The 22267-nt window shown below is 51.4% G+C and overlaps 1 protein-coding gene across 1 annotated transcript in view; it reads left to right on the top strand.

Moving 5' to 3' along the window:
* The first annotated feature begins 7563 nt into the window (after positions 1 to 7563).
* The window catches only part of eif3g (eukaryotic translation initiation factor 3, subunit G), a 30390-nt gene continuing 15686 nt past the window's right edge, over positions 7564 to 22267 (top strand). Inside the window, exon 1 of the mRNA XM_078429584.1 lies at positions 7564 to 7806. Coding sequence (XP_078285710.1) covers positions 7670 to 7806 — 137 coding nt within the window. The 5' untranslated portion in view covers positions 7564 to 7669. The remainder of the gene's footprint in view (positions 7807 to 22267) is intronic.

Here is a 22267-nt window from a genome sequence, read left to right as displayed (position 1 = left end):
CTGCCTCCTAATGTCTCTTTTACCTCGAGTCCCCATTATCAGATCAGGTTCATTACTCAACACTAAATCCAGAATTGCCTTCTCCCTAGTAGGCTCCAGTACAAGCTGTTCTAAGAATCCATCTCAGAGACACTCCACAAACTCCCTTTCCTGGGGTCCATTACCAACCTGATTTTCCCAGTCTACCTGCATGTTGAAATCTCCCATAACCACCGTAGCATTACCTTTGCGACATGCCAATTTTAGCTCTTGATTCAACTTGCACCCTATGTCGAGGCTACTCTTTGGGGGCCTGTAGATAACTCCCATTAGGGTCTTCTTTCCCTGACAATTCCTCATTTCTATCCATACTGATGTTGTGAAGCTGTTGCTCAGTCTAGGCTTGGCCTTGTCAAAGTAAAGTAGTGTAAAACCATGAAAAGCCTTGAAGAACCCTCCAATCCTTGGCCCAACTTCCTAGTTGCTGCTGCACCATCCTTCCATCTGAAACCAAGCATGTGAGAACAGCTGGTTTTACCCCTGAACATGATCGTAGAAAGTTCATGAGGTTGTTTGGCCCCTGACATCTGTGCTGGTTGAAACAAAAGGGCCACTCTCATCCCTCTTTACTCTTGGTCCTGATGTAGTATCTGGACCCGAAATAAAGATCATTCTCAGATGTTGCTCAACCTTTTGAGTGGCTCCAGTAGGAAATGGACAGGTGACGTTTCAGATTGAGCCGCTTCATCTAGAGGAGGGATTTGACCCAAACTGTTGACTGTTCAGTTCCCTCCACAGATGCCTCCTGACCTGCTGATTTCTATCTTTATTTGGATTTTTTTGGCTCCAGATTCAGGTAACTGCAGTCTTGTTTCTCCAGCCTAATCCCATCTACCAGCACTTTGCCCTTAGCCCTGCTGGCAATGGCTCGTCAAGGACACATCTTTGGACTGTTTAAAGGTGTTGAAGGTCTCTCTCTCTCCCCAGTGAATTCCAGACCACGACCGATGTCAGGCTGAAAATAAAGTTCCTCGTTTCTCCCCCTGTTCCTTCCGCTACTTGCCTTAAATCTATGTCTCCTTCCTCCACCCCCACCCTGTACTTTGACTGCTCCATGGAAAGCAATAGGTTGATCCTGGGAGAGACACACAATACTGGAGTCACTCAGCAGGTCAGGCAGCAACCCTTGGAGAACATGGATAGGTGATGTTTCAGGTCGAGACCCTTCCTCCCCGCAGACTGGCCAGATCTCTGGGATTCCTGGGCTGACTGGGACTGGTTGTTTTGGGGAGGCGAGAGGTGAGGATGGAGTGGGAACGTTTCATGTCTGTCTGTTACTGAGGTACATTGAGGGAGTTCATTCCGTGTTAAGTTTCTGGCTGGCATGAACCTACAGGACTGGTACCAACATCTAGTTTAGTTTAGAAACACAGCACGGAAACAGGCCCTTCGGCCCACCGAGTCCGCGCCGACCGGCGGTCCCCGTACATTTTGCACTATCCTACACACACTAGAGATCATTTACAATTTTGCCGAAGCCAATTAATCTACAAACCTGTACAAACCTTTGGAGTGTGGGAGGAAACAGGAACTCCCAGAGAAAACCCATGCAGGTCGTGGTGAAAACGTACAAACTCCGTACATACAGCAATCAGAGTCAGGATCGAATTCGGGTCCCTGGTGCTGTAAGGCAGAACCTGTACTGCTGGGCTGCCCATTTCAAAACTCTTCCAACCCCTGACAGAATGGGTCAGATGAACAGGAAGCACATAAGTCACACCCCATCCTCTTCGATAGCATCCAGCCACATTGCAGGCACCTCTGCCCATATAGACTGTTCTTCAGAGGGCCATAGAGTGTTCGTCAATGGGAATGTCACACTGCCCTCTCTATAACTGAGTGAGTTCACCCAATCGTGTTTGAAAATTGTGATTTTTTGTTTAAATTTTCTATTTTCAAATAAAGTATTTTGCTACAAAACCTCTGCTGGTTTACCACACACTGGATCCTCCCTCCACGACATCATCGGGTTGGAGGTGAAGACATCAAGTCATTGCTGCTGCTCGCTCACCTGTGCGTTGGACCCTGAGGTTCTTCACTCCCTCTGTCCTCCACGTACAGTTTACTCCATGACTATCACGTGAACAAGGAATTTCATGGCATCCTGCTGCAGATGACAAATAATCTGAATCTTCATCTTTTGCAATACAGGTGCCCCTCGACGTACGATGCTTCGACTTACGATATTTCCACTTTACGATGGTGTAGAAGCGACACACATTCAGTAGAAACCGCACTTCGAATTTTGAATTTTGATCTTTTGGCTGGCGATATGCAGTACGATACTCTCTCATGATGCCGGGCAACGGCAGCGAGCCACAGCTCCCAGTCAGCCACTCCATCACGAGTGTAAACATCCCATACTCTACAGTGTACGGTGTTGCCAGTGTTTTTTGGATGCAGTGTAGGCTAATGTAAGTGTTCTGAGCACATTTTAGTTAGGCTAGGCTATGATGTTCAGTAGGTTAGGTGGCTATGATGTTGGGTAGGTTGGATGTCTATGATGTTGGGTAGGTTGGGTGGCTATGATGTTGGGTAGGTTGGGTGGCTATGATGTTGGGTAGGTTGGATGGCTATGATGTTGGGTAGGTTGGGTGGCTATGATGTTCAGTACGTTAGATGGCTATAATGTTTGGTAGGTTAGGTGTATTAAATGCATTTTCGACTTACGATATTTTCTATTTATGATGGGTTTATCGGAACATAATCGGAACGGAAGTCGAGGAGCATCTGTATTTACTTTATCTAACACGACCCAGGAGGAGGCCATTTAGCCCATTGCTTCAAGACTGACTCCCATCCGAGTTATCAGTCCCATTCCCGTTCATCTCATTCCAGTGGACCCTACAACTTATTCCCTTGTACGTGTCTATCAAATCCTCGTCATTCTTGGCCACTTTCCTGCACTAAGATTTACAGTAGCAAATTAACCCATCCATGGGGCCAACCCACCATTAACCCATGTATTTATTCACAAAATGCTGGAGTAACTCAGCAGGTCAGGCAGCATCTCGGGAGAGAAGGAATGGGTGACGTTTTGGGTCGAGACTCTGAACGTCTGAAGAAGGGTCTTGACCCGAAATGTCACCCATTCCTTCTCTCCTGAGATGCTGCCTGACCTGCTGAGTTACTCCAGCATTTTGTGAATAAATACCTTCGATTTGTACCAGCATCTGCAGTTATCTTCTTATATTAACCCATGTATCTGTACGCTGTGAACGGCTCGATTGCAATCATGCATTGTCTTTCCGCTGACTGGTTAGCACGCAACAAAAAGCCTTTCACTGTACCTCGGTACACGTGACAATAAACTAAACTTCAAACTTCACCAGCACATCTGTAGGAGGAAACTGGAGCACCTGCAAAAAGCCCAAGAGGTCACCGGGAGAATGTGCAAACTTCAAGCAGACAGCACCAGTATCCAAACTCTTGTTTTGCAGACTGTGTAGGGGGAAGCTTTAGTCTGTAACTGTACATTGCTGAATCTGCCCTGGAAAATCCTTCATTTAGTTTTTAGTTATCTTTCTTTTATCTTTTTACTTTTATTCCTGACTCAGTGTCCAGATAAAAGACAAGACATTACATAGGTTGACACAAAATGCTGGAGTAACTCAGCGGGTCAGGCAGCATCTCGGGAGAGAAGGAATGGGTGACGTTTCGGGTCGAGACCCTCCTTCAGACTGAAGAAGGGTCTCGACCCAAAACGTCACTCTCTGACCCGTTGAGTTACTCCAGCATTTTGTGTCTACCTTCGATTTAAACCAGCATCTGCAGTTTTTTTCCTAGACATTACATTAGAGTAAATTACATACAATAGCACAATTAATTACTTACATGGTTTACACAATACATGGTTTAAAACCATGAATTAAAAAAATCAGTGTCCTACACCAAGACAACTATACCAATGTCTCCACAGCTGGGATTGGTAGCATGTATTGCTAAACCTTATGTTTGATAAGGCCAAGATTATTTCATTTTCAGAGTCATTAATCCGGCAAATAAATTTATACATAAGATTTCTTAAGACAGTTTGCAAAGTATTGAGTCCTGTAGCCACAAACATTTCACTTGCACTACACCATCTTAAATAATATTCTCAGAGCATCAATATAAGCTACTTGAAGTCTCTGTAAGCTTGCTTTTCTGTAGTTTGACCACAAGTGGGCAGTATAGCATGGTGTTCAATATGCTCTGAACAGAGACATCTTCACTCCATCTGTACATGCGCTAAACTTGCGTAAGAAAATGTTTGCTTGTGCATACATCATGTGGCGTTGCCTATAAATATCCTCATCATTTGTCAGTAATAAAATAGAGATACAGCAAGGAAATAGGCCCACTGAGTCCATCGATCACCCATTGACACTAGTTCTATGTTATCCCATTTTCTCATCCACTTCCTACACACGAGGGGCAATATACTAGGGGGGGGGCAATTAATCTACAAACCCACACGTCTTTTGTGATGTGGGAGGAAACTGGATGACCCAAGGGAAACACACACGGTCACAGGGAGAACGTGCAAACTCCACACAGACAGCACCCGGGGTCTGGATCGAACCTGGGTCTCTGGCACTATGAGGCAGCAGCTCGACTGCTGCGCCACCATGCTGCCCTCCTGAGGTTGTTGAAAGTGCAGTAATAATAAATCTCCTGGATTACGCTGGATGTAGGTGCCCTCAGGCCTGCAGGCACAGACAAAACAATCTGGGACCCTCTGAGCCATTGACCAAGACCTTTCTGCAAGTGCGACCACCCCATATTTAGATAGTTCCCACACATGCATCATCCTCTCCTGAGAAAAATGGAGTGGAAGTACATCCTAGAATTGGCTGCCGGCCAGGACATTTGGTCACTGGCCCAAGTACGCCTACATCCACTGTAGTCCAGGGGAAATTATTATGGACTTTCCACCACCACAGCAGGTGCTTGATAACCAATATCTGAAAATAGACACAAAATGCTGGAGTAACTCAGCGGGACAGGCAGCATCTCAGGACAGCATGGCCCTGCAGAGAGTAGTGCGCTCTGCCGAACGCACCATGGGAACTACACTCGTCCCCCTGCAGGACCTATACATCAGGAGGTGCAGATCCAGAGCAAGCAAGATCATGAGGGACCCCTGCCACCTCAGTAACGGACTGTTCCAGATGCTACGGTCAGGCAAACGCCTCCGCTGTCACGCTGTGAAAATGGAGAGGATGAGACAGAGCTTCTTCCCACAGGCCATCAGGACTGTCAACTTTTATAACCCCAGAGACTAAATTTTTGTCGACACTAATAGTAACTTATTAACTTTATTTATATGCTGTAACTGTAATTCTTTTTGTGCACAACCTGCAGGCATTGCCACTTTCATTTCACTGCACATCGTGTATGTGTATGTGACAAATAAACTTGACTTGACTTGAGAAGGAATGGGTGACGATGCTGCCTGTCGCGCTGAGTTACTCCAGCATTTTATGTGTATCTTCGGTTTAAAGCAGCATCTGCAGTTCCTTCCCACACAAACTACAAACCTGCACGTCTTTGGATTGTGGGAGAATGCGGTGGCAGCGGCGCCTTCTTGCTCCCAAAGATACTAGAGGAGGAAGATGGACCACTCCGTCGAAATCTCGTATACGGAAGTATAGTACGCAAAGGAGCGGAACGTCCGCCATTTCAGTAGGCAAAACCCGTCGTTCCCTATGCCTCTCGCAGTGTAATCAGTGTCGTGGGGGAACAGTACGTGTGATGATACCATTAAAATGCAGAAAATATCTCATCTATCAATTCACAGATGTTTGTTGTTTTTATTTTTAAATGTTTTCCCCCTGCTTAATTTCTCTGATTTTGTTATTTCTTATGGTTTCTGCCCATTTCCCTCCCATCCTTCCTCCCCAGCCCCCTTTTTGTGTAGTTTCCTTTGTATTGCTCAAACACACACTCTGCACAAATTTAACTTATTATATATATCTCTATATATATGAATGTATGAATGTGTGTTTGTGTGTGTGTGTGTGTGTGTGTGTGTGTGTGTGTGTGTGTGTGTGTGTGTGTGTGTGTGTGTGTGTGTGTGTGTGTGTGTGTGTGTGTGTGTTTGTGTGTAAGAGATCTCAAAGTTCCTTCTCATGGATCAGAAGCAACTTTGATTTAAAGCAACACTCTATTTCTCTCTTCGTCTTATTTTTCACATGATATACATAAACCATAAAGGCGATTCGATATATATATATATATATATATATTGTAATGCCTTGAGTGGTCGGGAGCTTTTCTCTTGAAGGTTGGGAGGTGTGGGTGCCGGAAATGAAGACAGAAAAGTTCTTGTTTTCAAACTTAAATTCCATATATTTAGTCTTTTCCAAAAACAGGTAAACGTAATTGTTTGCAGACAGGTACACAAAACCGAATCAAAACAAAACTGTGGCTTGCTGCCTTCTTACAAAATAAAACTGTGGCTTGCTGCCTTCTTACAAAATAAAACTGTGGCTTGCTGCCTTCTTACAAAATAAAACTCTCTCTCTCTCTCTCTCTCTCTCAAACCCTGCTGACTATGGGTTTTGTAGTCTTTTGCTGGCAGCCATGATGGTTTGTAGTCCTGTTGCATCCACCGGGCGGAAATGTATCTCCCTATGACTCTACCTCTCATGATATCACAATATATATATATATATATATTGAATCGCCTTTATGGTTTATGTACATCATGTGAAAAATAAGATGAAGAGAGAAATAGAGTGTTGCTTTAAATCAAAGTTGCTTCTGATCCATGAGATATATGATCCATGATCCATGAGCTATATGATCCATGATCCATATATATATACACACACACACACACACACACACACATATATATATATATATATAGTTTCTTTCTTATGATTTCCATTATTTGCTTAGCAACCTTTTTCTTGCAATCTCTCTCTCTCTCTCTCTCTCTCTCTCTCTCTCTCTCTCTCTCTCTCTCTCTCTCTCTCTATATATATATATATATATATCAGTCATGCACACACTTCTCAGCACATGGGTCTCCCTATCATGATCACTGTTCTCTCACATACATTTCATTAGGGCCTACCCATACACATTCACAATCAGTGACATCAAACCTATTTCCAGAAATCCTCATATTGTGAATAAAATAACTATGAACACATTGTGACGGTCCCTGGGGAACTTTAGATAGTTCCTCTGTCCCTCCCTTCCCCTCCTCCTTCCCAGATCTCCCTCTATCTTCCTGTCTCCACCTCTATCCTTCCTTTGTCCCACCCCCGACATCAGTCTGAAGAAGGGTCTCGACCCGAAACGTCACCCCTTCCTTCTCTCCCGAGATGCTGTCTGACCTGCTGAGTTACTCCAGCATTTTGTGAATAAATCGATTTGTACCAGCATCTGCAGTTATTTTCTTATACTATATATTAGGCCACTCCTTGGGTCAGCCCCCTCGTCACTTGACGGACAGGCTTAAGGGGTTAAAGGTCAGCCCATTAGGAGGTGTGGTTTATCCCCAGGCTGACTTCGCTGTGAGTAGGAGCTCACAGCTAAGTAAAGACCTTTAACTAAACCTGCCCGGCGTCCAGCCTTTTCTCTGGCCTCCGCCAGGCCACTACATTGGTGACCCCGACGTTCATCACACGTCGCGATGAATCATCATTATATGCCACCCCGTCCCAGTCGTGACGACCTCGAGGCCGTCGAGCTCAGATACCCGTCCTATTGGACCGAACATCCTGAGATCTTGTTCGACCTGTTTGATGACCTGGACCAAGAGGCTGCAAGGCGAGTAAAGCCCTACCTGACCCCCCCACCCCCCCCCCCCTCCGCCCGGCGGCTAACAAATATGCGGGCCTCAAGGGCCTGCTTATCAGGAGGTTCCGAGCGGGCAGCTCGGGTTATGAGCAGGGAGGGCCTCCTGTAGTTCCTTCCGACGCCACCAGTGGTCAGCACGGTCAACACCACCTCCCATACCGCTGGAGGCCACCGGATGTCGCTGGTGGGCATCCCAGTCTGCACCACCACCGGACACCAGCAGAGGGGACATTATCACCGTCGCTGGGGACCGAATGCAAAACAATGTCGCCCAAAACAATGTCGCCCAAAACAATGTCGCCCAAAACAATGTCGCCCAAAACAATGTCCAGGAAACGCAGGGAAACTCTTGTTTTGCAGACTGTATAGGGGAAGCTTTAGTCTGTAACTGTGCATTGCTGAATCTGCCCTGGAAAATCCTTCATTTAGTTTTTAGTTTATGTTTCTTTTATCTTTTTACTTTTATTACAGACTCAGTTTCCAGATAAAAGACAAGTCAAGTCAAGTCAAGTCAATTTTATTTGTATAGCACATTTAAAAACAACCCACGTTGACCAAAGTGCTGTACATTTGATTAGGTTCCAATAGAAAAAAAATATGAAAACATACAGTAGCACGCAAACAGTTCACAGCGCCTCCTCAATGAGCCTCAAACGCTAGGGAGTAGAAATATGTTTTGAACCTGGACTTAAAGGAGTCGATGGAGGGGGCAGTTCTGATGGGGAGAGGGATGCTGTTCCACAGTCTAGGAGCTGCAACCGCAAAAGCCCGGTCACCCCTGAGTTTAAGCCTAGACCGCGGGAAGACATTACATAGGTTGACACAAAATGCTGGAGTAACTCAGCGGGTCGGGCAGCAGCTCGGGAGAGAAGGAATGGGTGACGTTTCGGGTTGAGACCCTTCTTCAGACTGAAGAAGGGTCTCGGTCCAAAACGTCATCCATTCCTTCTCTCCCGAGATGCTGCCTGACCCGGCTGAGTTACTCCAGCATTTTGTGTTTACCTTCGATTTAAACCAGCATCTGCAGTTTTTTTCCTAGACATTACATTAGAGTAAATAGATCTCAAAGTTCCTTCTCATGGATCAGAAGCAACTTTGATTTAAAGCAACACTCTATTTCTCTCTTCATCTTATTTTTCACACGACTTCAGAAAGATGGCGGTCTCCTCACGCTCCGCCATCTTGTGCGCGCCTCCCACCGCGCCTCTCTCCTCTCTCCCCTAGCTTCTCCCCCTCCCCACTCTCCCAGACCTGCCGGCCTGCCTCGAGTAGTCCCACCTGCGCTGGCCGCCTCGAGTAGTCCCACCTGCGCTGGCCGCCTCGAGTAGTCCCACCTGCGCTGCCCGTCTCGAGCAGTCCCACCTCCGCTGCCCGTCTCAAGTATTCCGGAGCTCCCCCCTCCTCCCTGCACGATCGGTAAGTGCCTTTCGCCGCCAACGGCTCCACGGAGGGGAGTGGACGTGGGGGCTGAGTGGGTGGAGGGAAGGGTGGGGGTGGGAGGGGTGTGAGGGTGGGGGGGAGGAGAGAGGGGGGGGTGGGTGAGGAGAGAGTGGGGGGAGGGGGAGAGTGGGACTGGGGAGGGGGTCAGCGGGGGTGGTTGGGGGAAGAGGGGGTGGTTGGGGGAAGGAACAGTGGGGGTCAGGGAAGAGTGGGGGGAGGGAAAGAGGGAGAAGGTGGGTGGGGGGAAGGGTACAGTGAGAGTGAAAGGGGAGGAGGGGGTGGAGAGGAGGTAGGGGAGGAGGGGGAGGCTGGGAGAGGAGAGAGGGTGTGGGGGGAAGTGGGGGTGGGGGGGGAGAGTGAGAATGGGGGTGGGGCGAGGGTGGAGGAGAAAGGGGGGTGGGGAGAGTGAGAGTGGGGCTGGGGGAGGAGAGATTGGCGGGGAAGGGGGGGTGGTGGTAGGGGAAGAGAGTGCGGGTGGGGGGAAGGGAGACAGTGGGGGAGGGGGAGAGGGGACAGTGGGGATGGGGGGGGACAGTGAGAGTGGGGGTGCGGCGAGTGTGGAGGGGAGGGTGGGGATGAGGTGGGGGAGGAGGGGTGGAGGAGAGAGGGGGGGGTGGGGGAGAGTGAGAGTGGGGGTGGAGGGGAGTGGAGAAGAGATTGGCGGGGAGGGGGGAGTGTGGGGGGGGGGGGAGAGAATGGGGGGAGGGGGAGGGTGGAGGAGAAAGGGGGGATGGGGAGAGTGGGAGTGAGGCTGGGGGAGGAAAGAATGGGGGGGTGGGGGGAGGGGAAAGTGGTGGAAAGGGGGGTGGTGGGGAGAGTGCGAGTGGGGATGGGAGGGAGAGTGGGACTGGGGAGGAGGGCAGGGTGTTCGGTGGGGAGGAGGGAAGACTGGGGATGGGGGGATAAGGGGGATTGAGTAGGGGGGTTGAGGGTGCGACACCAATACAGGAGAGGGTTTGTGTCCAGGGCTCCTCGGTCACACCCTCTACCCTTCCCTGTACCGCCTTTAATTGCGCTCCCCCTCCCCTGGAGGAGCACGGCACCACAGTGAAGGAGAAAGAAGATGGCCGCTGGCAGGACGGTGTCAGTGTCTCCCCCACCCCATTCCCCCCCTCCTCACCCACCCCTCCCCTCTCCACTCCCCCCCCCCCCCCCCCCCCCCTTGAGATTCTTTTTTTTTTTCAACAGACAATTTATTTTAAAGAAAAAACGCAATTTCCCCAGGTTACAATGGAACCCTACGAGGACGGGCCCAATGGGCCCAACTTGGTCTCATAAACCATAAAGGCGATTCGATACACACACACACACACACACACACACACACACACACACACACACACACACACACACACACACACACACACACACACACACACACACACACACACACACACACACACACACACACACACCACAACACACATATACACACACACACACACACACACACACACACACACACACACACACACACACACACACACACACACACACACACACACACACACACACACACAACACACATATATATATATATATATATATATATCGAATCGCCTTTATGATTTATGTACATCATGTGAAAAATAAGATGAAGAGAGAAATAGAGTGTTGCTTTAAATCAAAGTTGCTTCTGATCCATGAGATATATGATCCATGAGATATATGATCCATGATCCATATATATATATATATATACACACACACACACACACACACACAGACGTATATATATATATAGTTTCTTTCCTTTCTTATGATTTCCATTATTTGCTTAGCAACTCTCTCTCTCTCTCTCTCTCTCTCTCTCTCTCTCTCTCTCTCTCTCTCTCTCTCTCTCTCTCTCTCTCTCTCTCTCTCTCTCTCTCTCTCTCTCTCTCTCTCTCCCTATCATGATCACTGTTCTCTCACATACATTTCATTAGGGCCTACCCATACACATTCACAATCAGTGATATCAAACTTATTTCCAGAAATCCTAATATTGTGAATAAAATAACTATGAACACATTGTGGGGATCAGGCCACTCCTTGGGTCAGCCCCATCGTCACTTGACGGACAGGCTTAAGGGGTTAAAGGTCAGCCCGTTGGGATGTGTGGTTTATCCCCAGGTGGACTTCGCTGTGAGTAGGAGCTCACAGCTAAATAAAGACCTTTAACTAAACCTGCCCGGCGTCCAGCCTTTTCTCTGGCCTCCGCCAGGCCACTACATTGGTGACCCCGACGTTCATCACGCGTCGCGATGAATCGTCATTATACGCCACCCCGTCCCAGTCGTGCCGACCTCAAGGCCGTCGAGCTCAGACACCCGTCCTTGTGGACCGAAGAGCCTGAGATCTGGTTCCAGCAGGCAGAGGCACAGTTTGGCGCCCTGGACCAGGAGACTGCAAGGCGAGTAAAGCCCTACTAGACCCCACCCCCCCCGGCGGCTAACAAATATGCGGGCCTCAAGGGCCTGCTTATCAGGAGGTTCGGCCTCAGCGAGGCAGCTCGAGTTACGAGCACGGATGGCCTCCTGGAGTTCCTTCCGACACCATCAGTGGTCAGCACAGTCAACACCACCTCCCGTACCGCTGGTGGGCATCCCAGTCTGCACCACCACCGGACACCAGCAGAGGGGGCTGGTGCTATTATCACCGTCGCTGGGGACTGAATGCAATACAATTTATTCACAAAATGCTGGAGTAACTCAGCGGGTCAGGCAGCATCTCGGGAGAAAAGGAATGGGTGACGTTTCGGGTCGAGACCCTTCTTCAGACTGATGTCAGGGGGGGCGGGACAAAAGAAGGATTATAGGTGCAGACAGGAAGATAGAGGGAGATCTGGGAAGGGGAGGGGAAGAGAGGGACAGAGGAACTATCTAAAGTTGGAGAAGTCGATGTTCATACCACTGGGCTGCAAACTGCCCAGGCGAAATATGAGGTGCTGTTCCTCCAATTTCCGGTGGGCCTCACTATGGCACTGGAGGAAGCCCATGACAGAAAGGTCAGACTGGGAATGGGAGGGGGAGTTGAAGTGCTCAGCCACCGGGAGATCAGTTTGGTTAATGCGGACCGAGCGCAGGTGTTGAGCGAAGCGATCGCCGAGCCTGCGCTTGGTTTCGCCGATGTAAATAATTTGACATCTGGAGCAGCGGATGCAATAGATGAGGTTGGAGGAGGTGCAGGTGAACCTCTGTCTCACCTGGAAAGACTGTTTGGGTCCTTGGATGGAGTTGAGGGGGGAGGTAAAGGGACAGGTGTTGCATCTCGTGCGGTTGCAAGGGAAAGTGCCCGGAGATGGGGTGGTTTGGGTAGGAAGGGACGAGTGGACCAGGGAGTTACGGAGGGAACGGTCTCTACTGAACGCAGAGAGGGGAGGGGATGGGAAGATATGGCCAGTGGTGGGGTCCCGTTGTAGGTGACGGAAATGTTGGTGGATGATATGTTGGATCCGCTGGCTGGTGGGGTGGAAGGTGAGAACGAGGGGGATTCTGTCCTTGTTGCGAGTGGGGGGAGGGGGAGCAAGAGCGGAGCTGCGGGATGTAGAAGAGACCCTAGTGAGAGCCTCATCTATAATGGAGGAGGGGAAGCCCCGTTTCCTGAAGAACGAGGACATCTCGGAAGCCCTAGTGTGAAACACCTCATCCCGGGCGCAGATGCGGCGTAGACGGAGGAATTGAGAGTAGGGGATAGACTTTTTGCAGGGGACCGGGTGGGAAGAAGTGTAATCCAGATCGCTGTGTGAGTCAGTGGATTTATAGTAAATGTCTGTCACTAGTCTGTCTCCTGTGATGGAGATGGTGAGGTCCAGAAACGGGAGGGAGATGTCAGAGATAGTCCAGGTATATTTAAGGGCAGGATGGAAATTGGTGGTGAAATGTATGAAGTCAGTGAGTTCTGCGTGGGTGCAAGAGGTAGACCAATGCAGTCGTCGATGTAGCGGAGGTAGAGTTCGGGGATGGGGCCGGTGTACGTCTGGAACAGGGATTGTTCGACGTACCCGACAAAGAGGCAGGCGTAGCTAGGGCCCATGCGAGTGCCCATAGCTACGCCTCTGGTTTGGAGGAAGTGGGAGGAGTCAAAGGAGAAGTTGTTGAGGGTAAGAACCAGCTCTGCTAGGCGGAGGAGAGTGTTGGTCGATGGGGATTGGCTGGTTCTACGGTCGAGGAAGAAACGGAGGGCTTCGAGACCATCCTTGTGGGGGATGGAAGTGTAGAGTGACTGGATATCCATGGTGAAGATGAGGGAGTGGGGGCCTGGGAACCGGAAGTTATCCAGGAGATGGAGAGCGTGTGAGGTGTCTTGGACGTAGGTGGGGAGGGATTTAACCAGGGGGGATAGGATGGAGTCGAGGTAGGTAGAAATAAGTTCGGTGGGGCATGAGCAGGCAGAGACAATGGGTCTGCCGGGACAGTATAAGAAAAAAACTGCAGATGCTGGTACAAATCGATTTATTCACAAAATGCTGGAGTAACTCAGCAGGTCAGGCAGCATCTCGGGAGAGAAGGAATGGGTGACGTTTCGGGTCGAGACCCTTCTTCAGACTGATGTCGGGGGTGGGACAAAGGAAGGATATAGGTGGAGACAGGAAGATAGAGGGAGATCTGGGAAGGAGGAGGGGAAGGGAGGGACAGAGGAACTATCTGAAGTTGGAGAAGTCGATGTTCATACCACCGGGCTTCAAACTGCCCAGGCGAAATATGAGGTGCTGCTCCTCCAATTTCCGGCGGGCCTCACTATGGCACTGGAGGAGGCCCATGACAGAGAGGTCAGACTGGGAATGGGAGGGGGAGTTAAAGTGCTGGGCCACCGGGAGATCAGTTGCGTTAATGCGGACCGAGCGCAGGTGTTCAGCGAAGTGATCGCCGAGCCTGCGCTTGGTTTCGCCGATATAGATAAGTTGACATCTAGAGCAGCGGATGCAATAGATGAGGTTGGAGGAGGTGCAGGTGAACCTCTGTCTCACCTGGAAAGACTGTTTGGGTCCTTGGATGGAGTTGAGGGGGGAGGTAAAGGGACAGGTGTTGCATCTCGTGCGGTTGCAGGGGAAAGTGCCCGGGGTTGGGGTGGTTTGGGTAGGAAGGGACGAGTGGACCAGGGAGTTACGGAGGGAACGGTCTCTGCGGAATGCCGAGAGGGGAGGGGATGGGAAGATATGGCCAGTGGTGGGGTCCCGTTGTAGGTGACGGAAATGTTGGTGGATGATATGTTGGATCCGCTGGCTGGTGGGGTGGAAGGTGAGAACGAGGGGGATCCTGTCCTTGTTGCGAGTGGGGGGAGGGGGAGCAAGAGCGGAGCTGCGGGATGTAGAAGAGACCCTAGTGAGAGCCTCATTTATAATGGAGGAGGGGAAGCCCCTTTTTCTGAAGAACGAGGACATCTCGGAAGCCCTAGTGTGAAACACCTCATCCCGGGCGCAGATGCGGCGTAGACGGAGGAATTGGGAGTAGGGGATAGACTTTTTGCAGGGGACCGGGTGGGAAGAAGTGTAGTCCAGATAGCTGTGCGAGTCGGTGGGCTTGTAGTAAATGTCCGTCACTAGTCTGTCTCCTGTGATGGAGATGGTGAGGTCCAGAAACGGGAGGGAGATGTCAGAGATAGTCCAGGTATATTTAAGGGCAGGATGGAAATTGGAGGTGAAGTGTATAAAGTCAGTGAGTTCTGCATGGGTGCAAAAGGTAGCACCAATGCAGTCGTCGATGTAGCGGAGGTAGAGTTCGGGGATGGGGCCGGTGTACGTCTGGAACAGGGATTGTTCGACGTACCCGACAAAGAGGCAGGCGTAGCTAGGGCCCATGCGAGTGCCCATAGCTACGCCTCTGGTTTGGAGGAAGTGGGAGGAGTCAAAGGAGAAGTTGTTGAGGGTAAGAACCAGCTCTGCTAGGCGGAGGAGAGTGTTGGTCGATGGGGATTGGCTGGTTCTACGGTCGAGGAAGAAACGGAGGGCTTCGAGACCATCCTTGTGGGGGATGGAAGTGTAGAGTGACTGGATATCCATGGTGAAGATGAGGGAGTGGGGGCCTGGGAACCGGAAGTTATCCAGGAGATGGAGAGCGTGTGAGATGTCTTGGACGTAGGTGGGGAGGGATTTAACCAGGGGGGATAGGATGGAGTCGAGGTAGGTAGAAATAAGTTCGGTGGGGCATGAGCAGGCAGAGACAATGGGTCTGCCGGGACAGTATAAGAAAAAAACTGCAGATGCTGGTACAAATCGATTTATTCACAAAATGCTGGAGTAACTCAGCAGGTCAGGCAGCATCTCGGGAGAGAAGGAATGGGTGACGTTTCGGGTCGAGACCCTTCTTCAGACTGATGTCGGGGGTGGGACAAAGGAAGGATATAGGTGGAGACAGGAAGATAGAGGGAGATCTGGGAAGGAGGAGGGGAAGGGAGGGACAGAGGAACTATCTGAAGTTGGAGAAGTCGATGTTCATACCACCGGCTTCAAACTGCCCAGGCGAAATATGAGGTGCTGCTCCTCCAATTTCCGGCGGGCCTCACTATGGCACTGGAGGAGGCCCATGACAGAGAGGTCAGACTGGGAATGGGAGGGGGAGTTAAAGTGCTGGGCCACCGGGAGATCAGTTGCGTTAATGCGGACCGAGCGCAGGTGTTCAGCGAAGTGATCGCCGAGGCTGCGCTTGGTTTCGCCGATATAAATAAGTTGACATCTAGAGCAGCGGATGCAATAGATGAGGTTGGAGGAGGTGCAGGTGAACCTCTGTCTCACCTGGAAAGACTGTTTGGGTCCTTTGATGGAGTTGAGGGGGGAGGTAAAGGGACAGGTGTTGCATCTCGTGCGGTTGCAGGGGAAAGTGCCCGGGGTTGGGGTGGTTTGGGTAGGAAGGGACGAGTGGACCAGGGAGTTACGGAGGGAACGGTCTCTGCGGAATGCCGAGAGGGGAGGGGATGGGAAGATATGGCCAGTGGTGCGGTCCCGTTGTAGGTGACGGAAATGTTGGTGGATGATATGTTGGATCCGCTGGCTGGTGGGGTGGAAGGTGAGAACGAGGGGGATCCTGTCCTTGTTGCGAGTGGGGGGAGGGGGAGCAAGAGCGGAGCTGCGGGATGTAGAAGAGACCCTAGTGAGAGCCTCATCTATAATGGAGGAGGGGAAGCCCCTTTTTCTGAAGAACGAGGACATCTCGGAAGCCCTAGTGTGAAACACCTCATCCCGGGCGCAGATGCGGCATAGACGGAGGAATTGGGAGTAGGGGATAGACTTTTTGCAGGGGACCGGGTGGGAAGAAGTGTAGTCCAGATAGCTGTGCGAGTCGGTGGGTTTGTAGTAAATGTCCGTCACTAGTCTGTCTCCTGTGATGGAGATGGTGAGGTCCAGAAACGGGAGGGAGATGTCAGAGATAGTCCAGGTATATTTAAGGGCAGGATGGAAATTGGAGGTGAAGTGTATAAAGTCAGTGAGTTCTGCATGGGTGCAAAAGGTAGCACCAATGCAGTCGTCGATGTAGCGGAGGTAGAGTTCGGGGATGGGGCCGGTGTACGTCTGGAACAGGGATTGTTCGACGCACCCGACAAAGAGGCAGGCGTAGCTAGGGCCCATGCGAGTGCCCATAGCTACGCCTCTGGTTTGGAGGAAGTGGGAGGAGTCAAAGGAGAAGTTGTTGAGGGTAAGAACCAGCTCTGCTAGGCGGAGGAGAGTGTTGGTCGATGGGGATTTGCTGGTTCTACGGTCGAGGAAGAAACGGAGGGCTTCGAGACCACCCTTGTGGGGGATGGAAGTGTAGAGTGACTGGATATCCATGGTGAAGATGAGGGAGTGGGGGCCTGGAAACCGGAAGTTATCGAGGAGATGGAGAGCGTGTGAGATGTCTTGGACGTAGGTGGGGAGGGATTTAACCAGGGGGGATAGGATGGAGTCGAGGTAGGTAGAGATAAGTTCGGTGGGGCATGAGCAGGCAGAGACAATGGGTCTGCCGGGACAGTTATGTTTGTGGATTTTGGGTAGGAGGTAGAATCGGGCCGTGCGGGGCTGGGGAACTATGAGATTGGAGGCACTGGGGGGTAGATCGCCAGAGATGATGGTGCTGCTGATAGAGGTCTGGTGTTTATCGGTGGGGTCATGGTCTAGGGAAAGGTAGGAAGAGGTGTCCGAGAGTTGTCATCTGGCCTAGGTCCGGTAGAGGTCAGCAAAACAATGCAAAACAATGTCGCCCACCTTGTGCCTTTCCGGGAAACGCAGGGGCCGGCCGTCAGTGATTCCTTCGGCGGCCGGCCAGATCCATCGCGTGTTCGCTCGGGATCACCGCACCGGGGGTCAGTTCCTCGTGGACACTGGAGCAGAGGTGAGCGTCCTACCTCCTTCCACCGCCGATATCCATGCGGGCAAACGCGGCCCCCTCCTCCTCACTGCAGCGAACGGGAGCCCCATCAGCACTTACGGGCTCCGCAAGCTCGCCCTTAACGGCGTCTCGCTCCAGACAAGCTCCGTCTAGCTCGGGAGGAGTTCCGTCGGATGGAATCAATGGGCATCGTGCGCCTCCCCGATAGCCCGTGGGCGTCACCACTCCACTTGGTCCCTAAGGTGGACGGGGGCTGGCGCCCATGTGGGGACTATCGGCGCTTGAATGACGCGACCGTCGCCGACAGGTATCTGGTCCCGCACATCCAGGACTTTAATGCCCACCTGGCCGGAGCATCCGTGTTCTCCAAGGTGGACCTGGTGCGCGGGTACAATCAAATCCCGGTCCACCCCGATGACATCCCCAAGACTGACATCATCACTCCGTTTGGCCTGTTCGAGTTTTTACGGATGCCGTTCGGGTTGAAGAACGCCGCACAGGCCTTCCAACGGCTTATGGACTGTGTGTGCCGTGGCCTAGACTTTGTGTTTGTTTACTTGGACGACGTACTCGTGGCCAGTCGCTCGAGGCAGGAGCACTGCACCCACCTCCGCCAGCTGTGTCAGCGCCTCAGCGAGTAGGGGTTGTCCATCAACACGTCCAAGTGCCGTTTTGGAGTGACGGCCATCGTTTTCCTCGGCCATCGGGTGACCCCACAAGGGGTGGTTCCTCTTCCGGACAGGGTGGACGCTGTCCGCCGGTTCCCCCGACCGACCACGGTCAAGGGCCTGCAGGAATTTGTGGGGATGGTCTCCTTTTATCACCGCTTCCTGCCGGCGGTAGCCGGAACAATGCGCCCACTCTTCCACCTCATGGCTGGTCGTCGCAAGGAGGTCGAGTGGGACGACGTAGCAGGAGCAGCGTTTCAGCACGCCAAGGAGGCCCTGGCCGGGGCCACGATGCTCGTCCATCCCAAGGAGGATGCCCCAACCGCCCTGACCGTGGACGCTTCTGAGGTGGCGGTCGGTGCGGTGCTGGAGCAGCACATCGACGGGTGTTGGCGGCCACACGCTTTCTTTAGCAGGCACCTCAGCGGGGCCCAACGGCGTTACAGCGCGTTCGACCGTGAGCTCCTCGCCTTCTACCTCGGCGTACGCCACCTTCGGTACTTCCTGGAGGGGAGACCCTTCACCGCATTTACAGACCACAAGCCACTCACCTTTGCGTTCGCCAAGGTTTCGGATCCGTGGTCTGAGCGGCAGCAGAGGCAGTTGGCATACGTGTCCGAGTACACCACCTAAATCCGTTACGTGGAGGGCAAGAACAACAGGGTGGCCGATGCCCTGTCTAGACCCGCGGTCAACACAAGAACACAAGAAACACAAGAACACAAGAAAGTAGGAGCAGGAGTAGGCCAACCGGCCCCTCGAGCCCGCTCCGCCATTCAATACGATCATGGTTGATCCTACCCCAACCCCCTTCCCACTATCGCCCTTCTTCCCACCCAAAAGAACCGTGTGATCTCCAGGCCAATTTGGGGGAAAAATCCGGGAAATTCCTCTCCGACCCCAAGCTAAGCGATCGGAACTTGTCCAGGAGATTACTCAGGTCTTACTATACTAACCATAGCTCATGTCCACTTCCCTGCCCGCTCCCCGTAACCCCTAATTCCCTTGTCCATTAAAAAACAATCTATTCCTGTTTTAAATTTATTTAACGTTCCTGCATCCACAGCTCCCTGAGGCAGCGAATTCCACAGACTAACCACCCTCTGAGTGAAGAAGCTTCTCCTCATCTCAGTTTTAAAAGAGCCCCCTCTTATTCTAAGACTATGCCCCCTAGTTCTGGTCTCCCCGATCATCGGAAACATCTTTAGCGCATCCACCCGATCAAGGCCCCTCACGATCTTATACGTTTCAATAAGATCGCCTCTCATTCTTCTGAACTCCAATGAGAAAAGTCCCAACCTACTTAACCTTTCCTCACATGTCAACCCCCTCATCCCTGGAATTAACCGTGTAAACCTCTGCACTGCCTCCAGAGCAAGTACATCCTTTCTTAAATATGGACACCAAAACTGCACACAGTATTCCAAATGCGGTCTTACCAATACTGTATACAGCTGCAGCAACACCTCCCTACTTTTATACTCTATCCCCCTGGCAATAAAGGCCAAGACTCCATTGTCCACGCCGTTCTACAAATGGCCGGGGGTATTGACTATTCCACCCTAGCAGCCGCACAGCTGGGGGACGAGGAGATGGCCGCCTATCGCACGGCCGTGTGGGGCCTGCAGCTAGAGGACATTGTCTGTGGCCCCGGGGACGCAACGCTGTTGTGCGACACCTCCACTGGCCTGCCGCGGCCCATCGTCCCCGTCGTCTGGCGGCGCAGGGTTTTCGAGGTGCTCCACGGGCTGTCTCATCTCTCCGTTCGGGCGACGGTGGCCCTCGTAGCCTCCCGCTTCAAGTTGCACGGGCTGCACACTGGGCACGCACCTGCATCCCGTGCCAGACCGCCAAGATCCAGAGACACGTGCGTGCGCCTCTGCAGGAGTTCGGTGTCCCTAGACAGCGGTTCGACCGCATTCATGTGGACATCGTGGGGCCGCTGCCGCCGTCCCGGGGCATGACACACCTCTTCACCGTGGTCGATCGCTTCACGCGGTGGCCGGAAGCCATTCCGCTGGCGGACACCTCGACGGCCACCTGCGCTCGGGCCTTGGCGGCGCACTGGATCGCCCGGTTCGGGGTGCCACTGGACATTACATCCGACCGGGGGCCGCAGTTTACTTCGGAACTGTGGTCGGCTATGGCACGCCTCCTGGGAGTCCGCCTACACCACACTACGGCATACCATCCACAGGCGAATGGGTTGGTGGAACGCTTTCACCGCCAGCTGAAGGCTGCCCTGAAGGCTCGGCTCACGGACCCAGAGTGGGTGGACGCCCTGCCCTGGGTTTTGCTGGGGATCCGCACCGCACCCAAGGAGGACTTGGCCTCCTCCTCCGCCGAGTTGGTGAACCTTTGATGGTTCCCGGGGAGTTCATCCCACCGGCGCAGGGTCGAGTGGAGCTGCCTTCGGATGCCCTGCAACGTCTTCGGCAGACAGTGGGCAGGCTGGCGCCTGTGCCCACGTCGCGTCATGGGACCTTCCATCCGCACGTCCCTGCTGCTCTGGAGGACTGCCAGTTTGTTTTCCTGCGCAGGGACCCTCATCGGTCACCTCTCCAGCGGCCGTACGAGGGCCCCACCCGGGTCCTGCAACACGGCTCGGCCACTTTTGTCCTGGACATGGGGGGTCGCAGTGAGACCTGTCGGTCGGTCGCCGGTCCCTGCGCCGGGCGTGGTGCATCCCCGGGCTGGTCGCCTCGTGCGCCCTCCTGTCCGCTTTGTCCCTCCGGTTCTTGGGGGGGGGGGGGGGGTCCTGTGGCGGTCCCTGGGGATCAGGCCACCCCTTGGGTCAGCCACCTCGTCACTTGACGGATAGGCTTAAGGGGTTAAAGGTCAGCCCGTTGGGAGGTGTGGTTTATCCCGAGGTGGACTTCGCTGTGAGTAGGAGCTCACAGCTAAATAAAGACCTTTAACTAAACCAGCCTTTCCTCTGGCCTCCGCCAGGCCACTACAACATATTTTTTTCATTCTTTTCATTCTATATTAGTGTAATAAAATGTAATGCATACATACCTACACTGATATAGAAGTGCTAGCTTTAGACATGATTTATGGATTTTTCAAATGTGAATATCTCATAAGGACACATTTGTGGGTAAGCAGTATATTGCACCAACCCCCTTCAATTTGACATCATTCAAAAATGAACTTCATAAAGAAGGATAACACTTTTTATTTCTGTCATTCATGGTAAGATTTACATCACTTTGCGAGATGCACAGGGTTGCACTGTTTCGCATATCAGCTAACCAATGAAAAGATCAGGTCCTGATTTATTCCAGCTCTTCACCTTTCCCCCCCTTGTCTGAAGAAGAGCCCCAACCACTGTGTCTATTTGAATTGGATTCATGCTTCTGTACCACGCCAGGCAGCATTGGTCATTTTAGTGGCTGTCAAGGGTTGTTAACTAATCAATTCACCAATTCAAATTTTCTTGGCTCTAAGTATAAAGTTAAATGTACTTTCAATTATATTATGGATACAGTAGAGTTCTATTGTTTGCAAATGCCTAATCTCTGCTTCCATGACTTTTTAAATTAAAACAAAAAGAGATACAGCTCATGGAGGTGAAATTAAAATTAACAGAGAAAGCAAAGAAGAACAGTTAATTACATATGATCAATTGGCCTGATACAGAGTGGATCTCTAGAGCAAATATTCAATCAGTAACATCCAAAGTTAAAAGATCACGAAGCAGCAACTCTTCAAGAAATAATTATAAATGTCAACTATCAATTTACCCAAGAAGTTGAACAAAAATAATCGTTTGCATTGATATGGCAACCTTTTCTTAGTTGTATTGATGCTTTAGGCTCTGATCATTTTATAGTTGAGTGGAGTCTTTGATATGTGTGTATGTAATTAAGAGTGGAATTGAAGTATTAGAAAGGACCCTGATATGACAATAGACAATAGACAATAGGTGCAGGAGTAGGCCATTCGAGCCAGCATCGCCATTCAATGTGATCATGGCTGATCATTCTCAATCAGTACCCCGTCCCTGCCTTCTCCCCATACCCCCTGACTCCACTA

The sequence above is a fragment of the Rhinoraja longicauda genome, chromosome 37 (assembly GCF_053455715.1).
Source record: "Rhinoraja longicauda isolate Sanriku21f chromosome 37, sRhiLon1.1, whole genome shotgun sequence".
NCBI lineage: Eukaryota > Metazoa > Chordata > Chondrichthyes > Rajiformes > Arhynchobatidae > Rhinoraja > Rhinoraja longicauda.
This window is presented reverse-complemented; position numbering and strand designations above follow the sequence as displayed.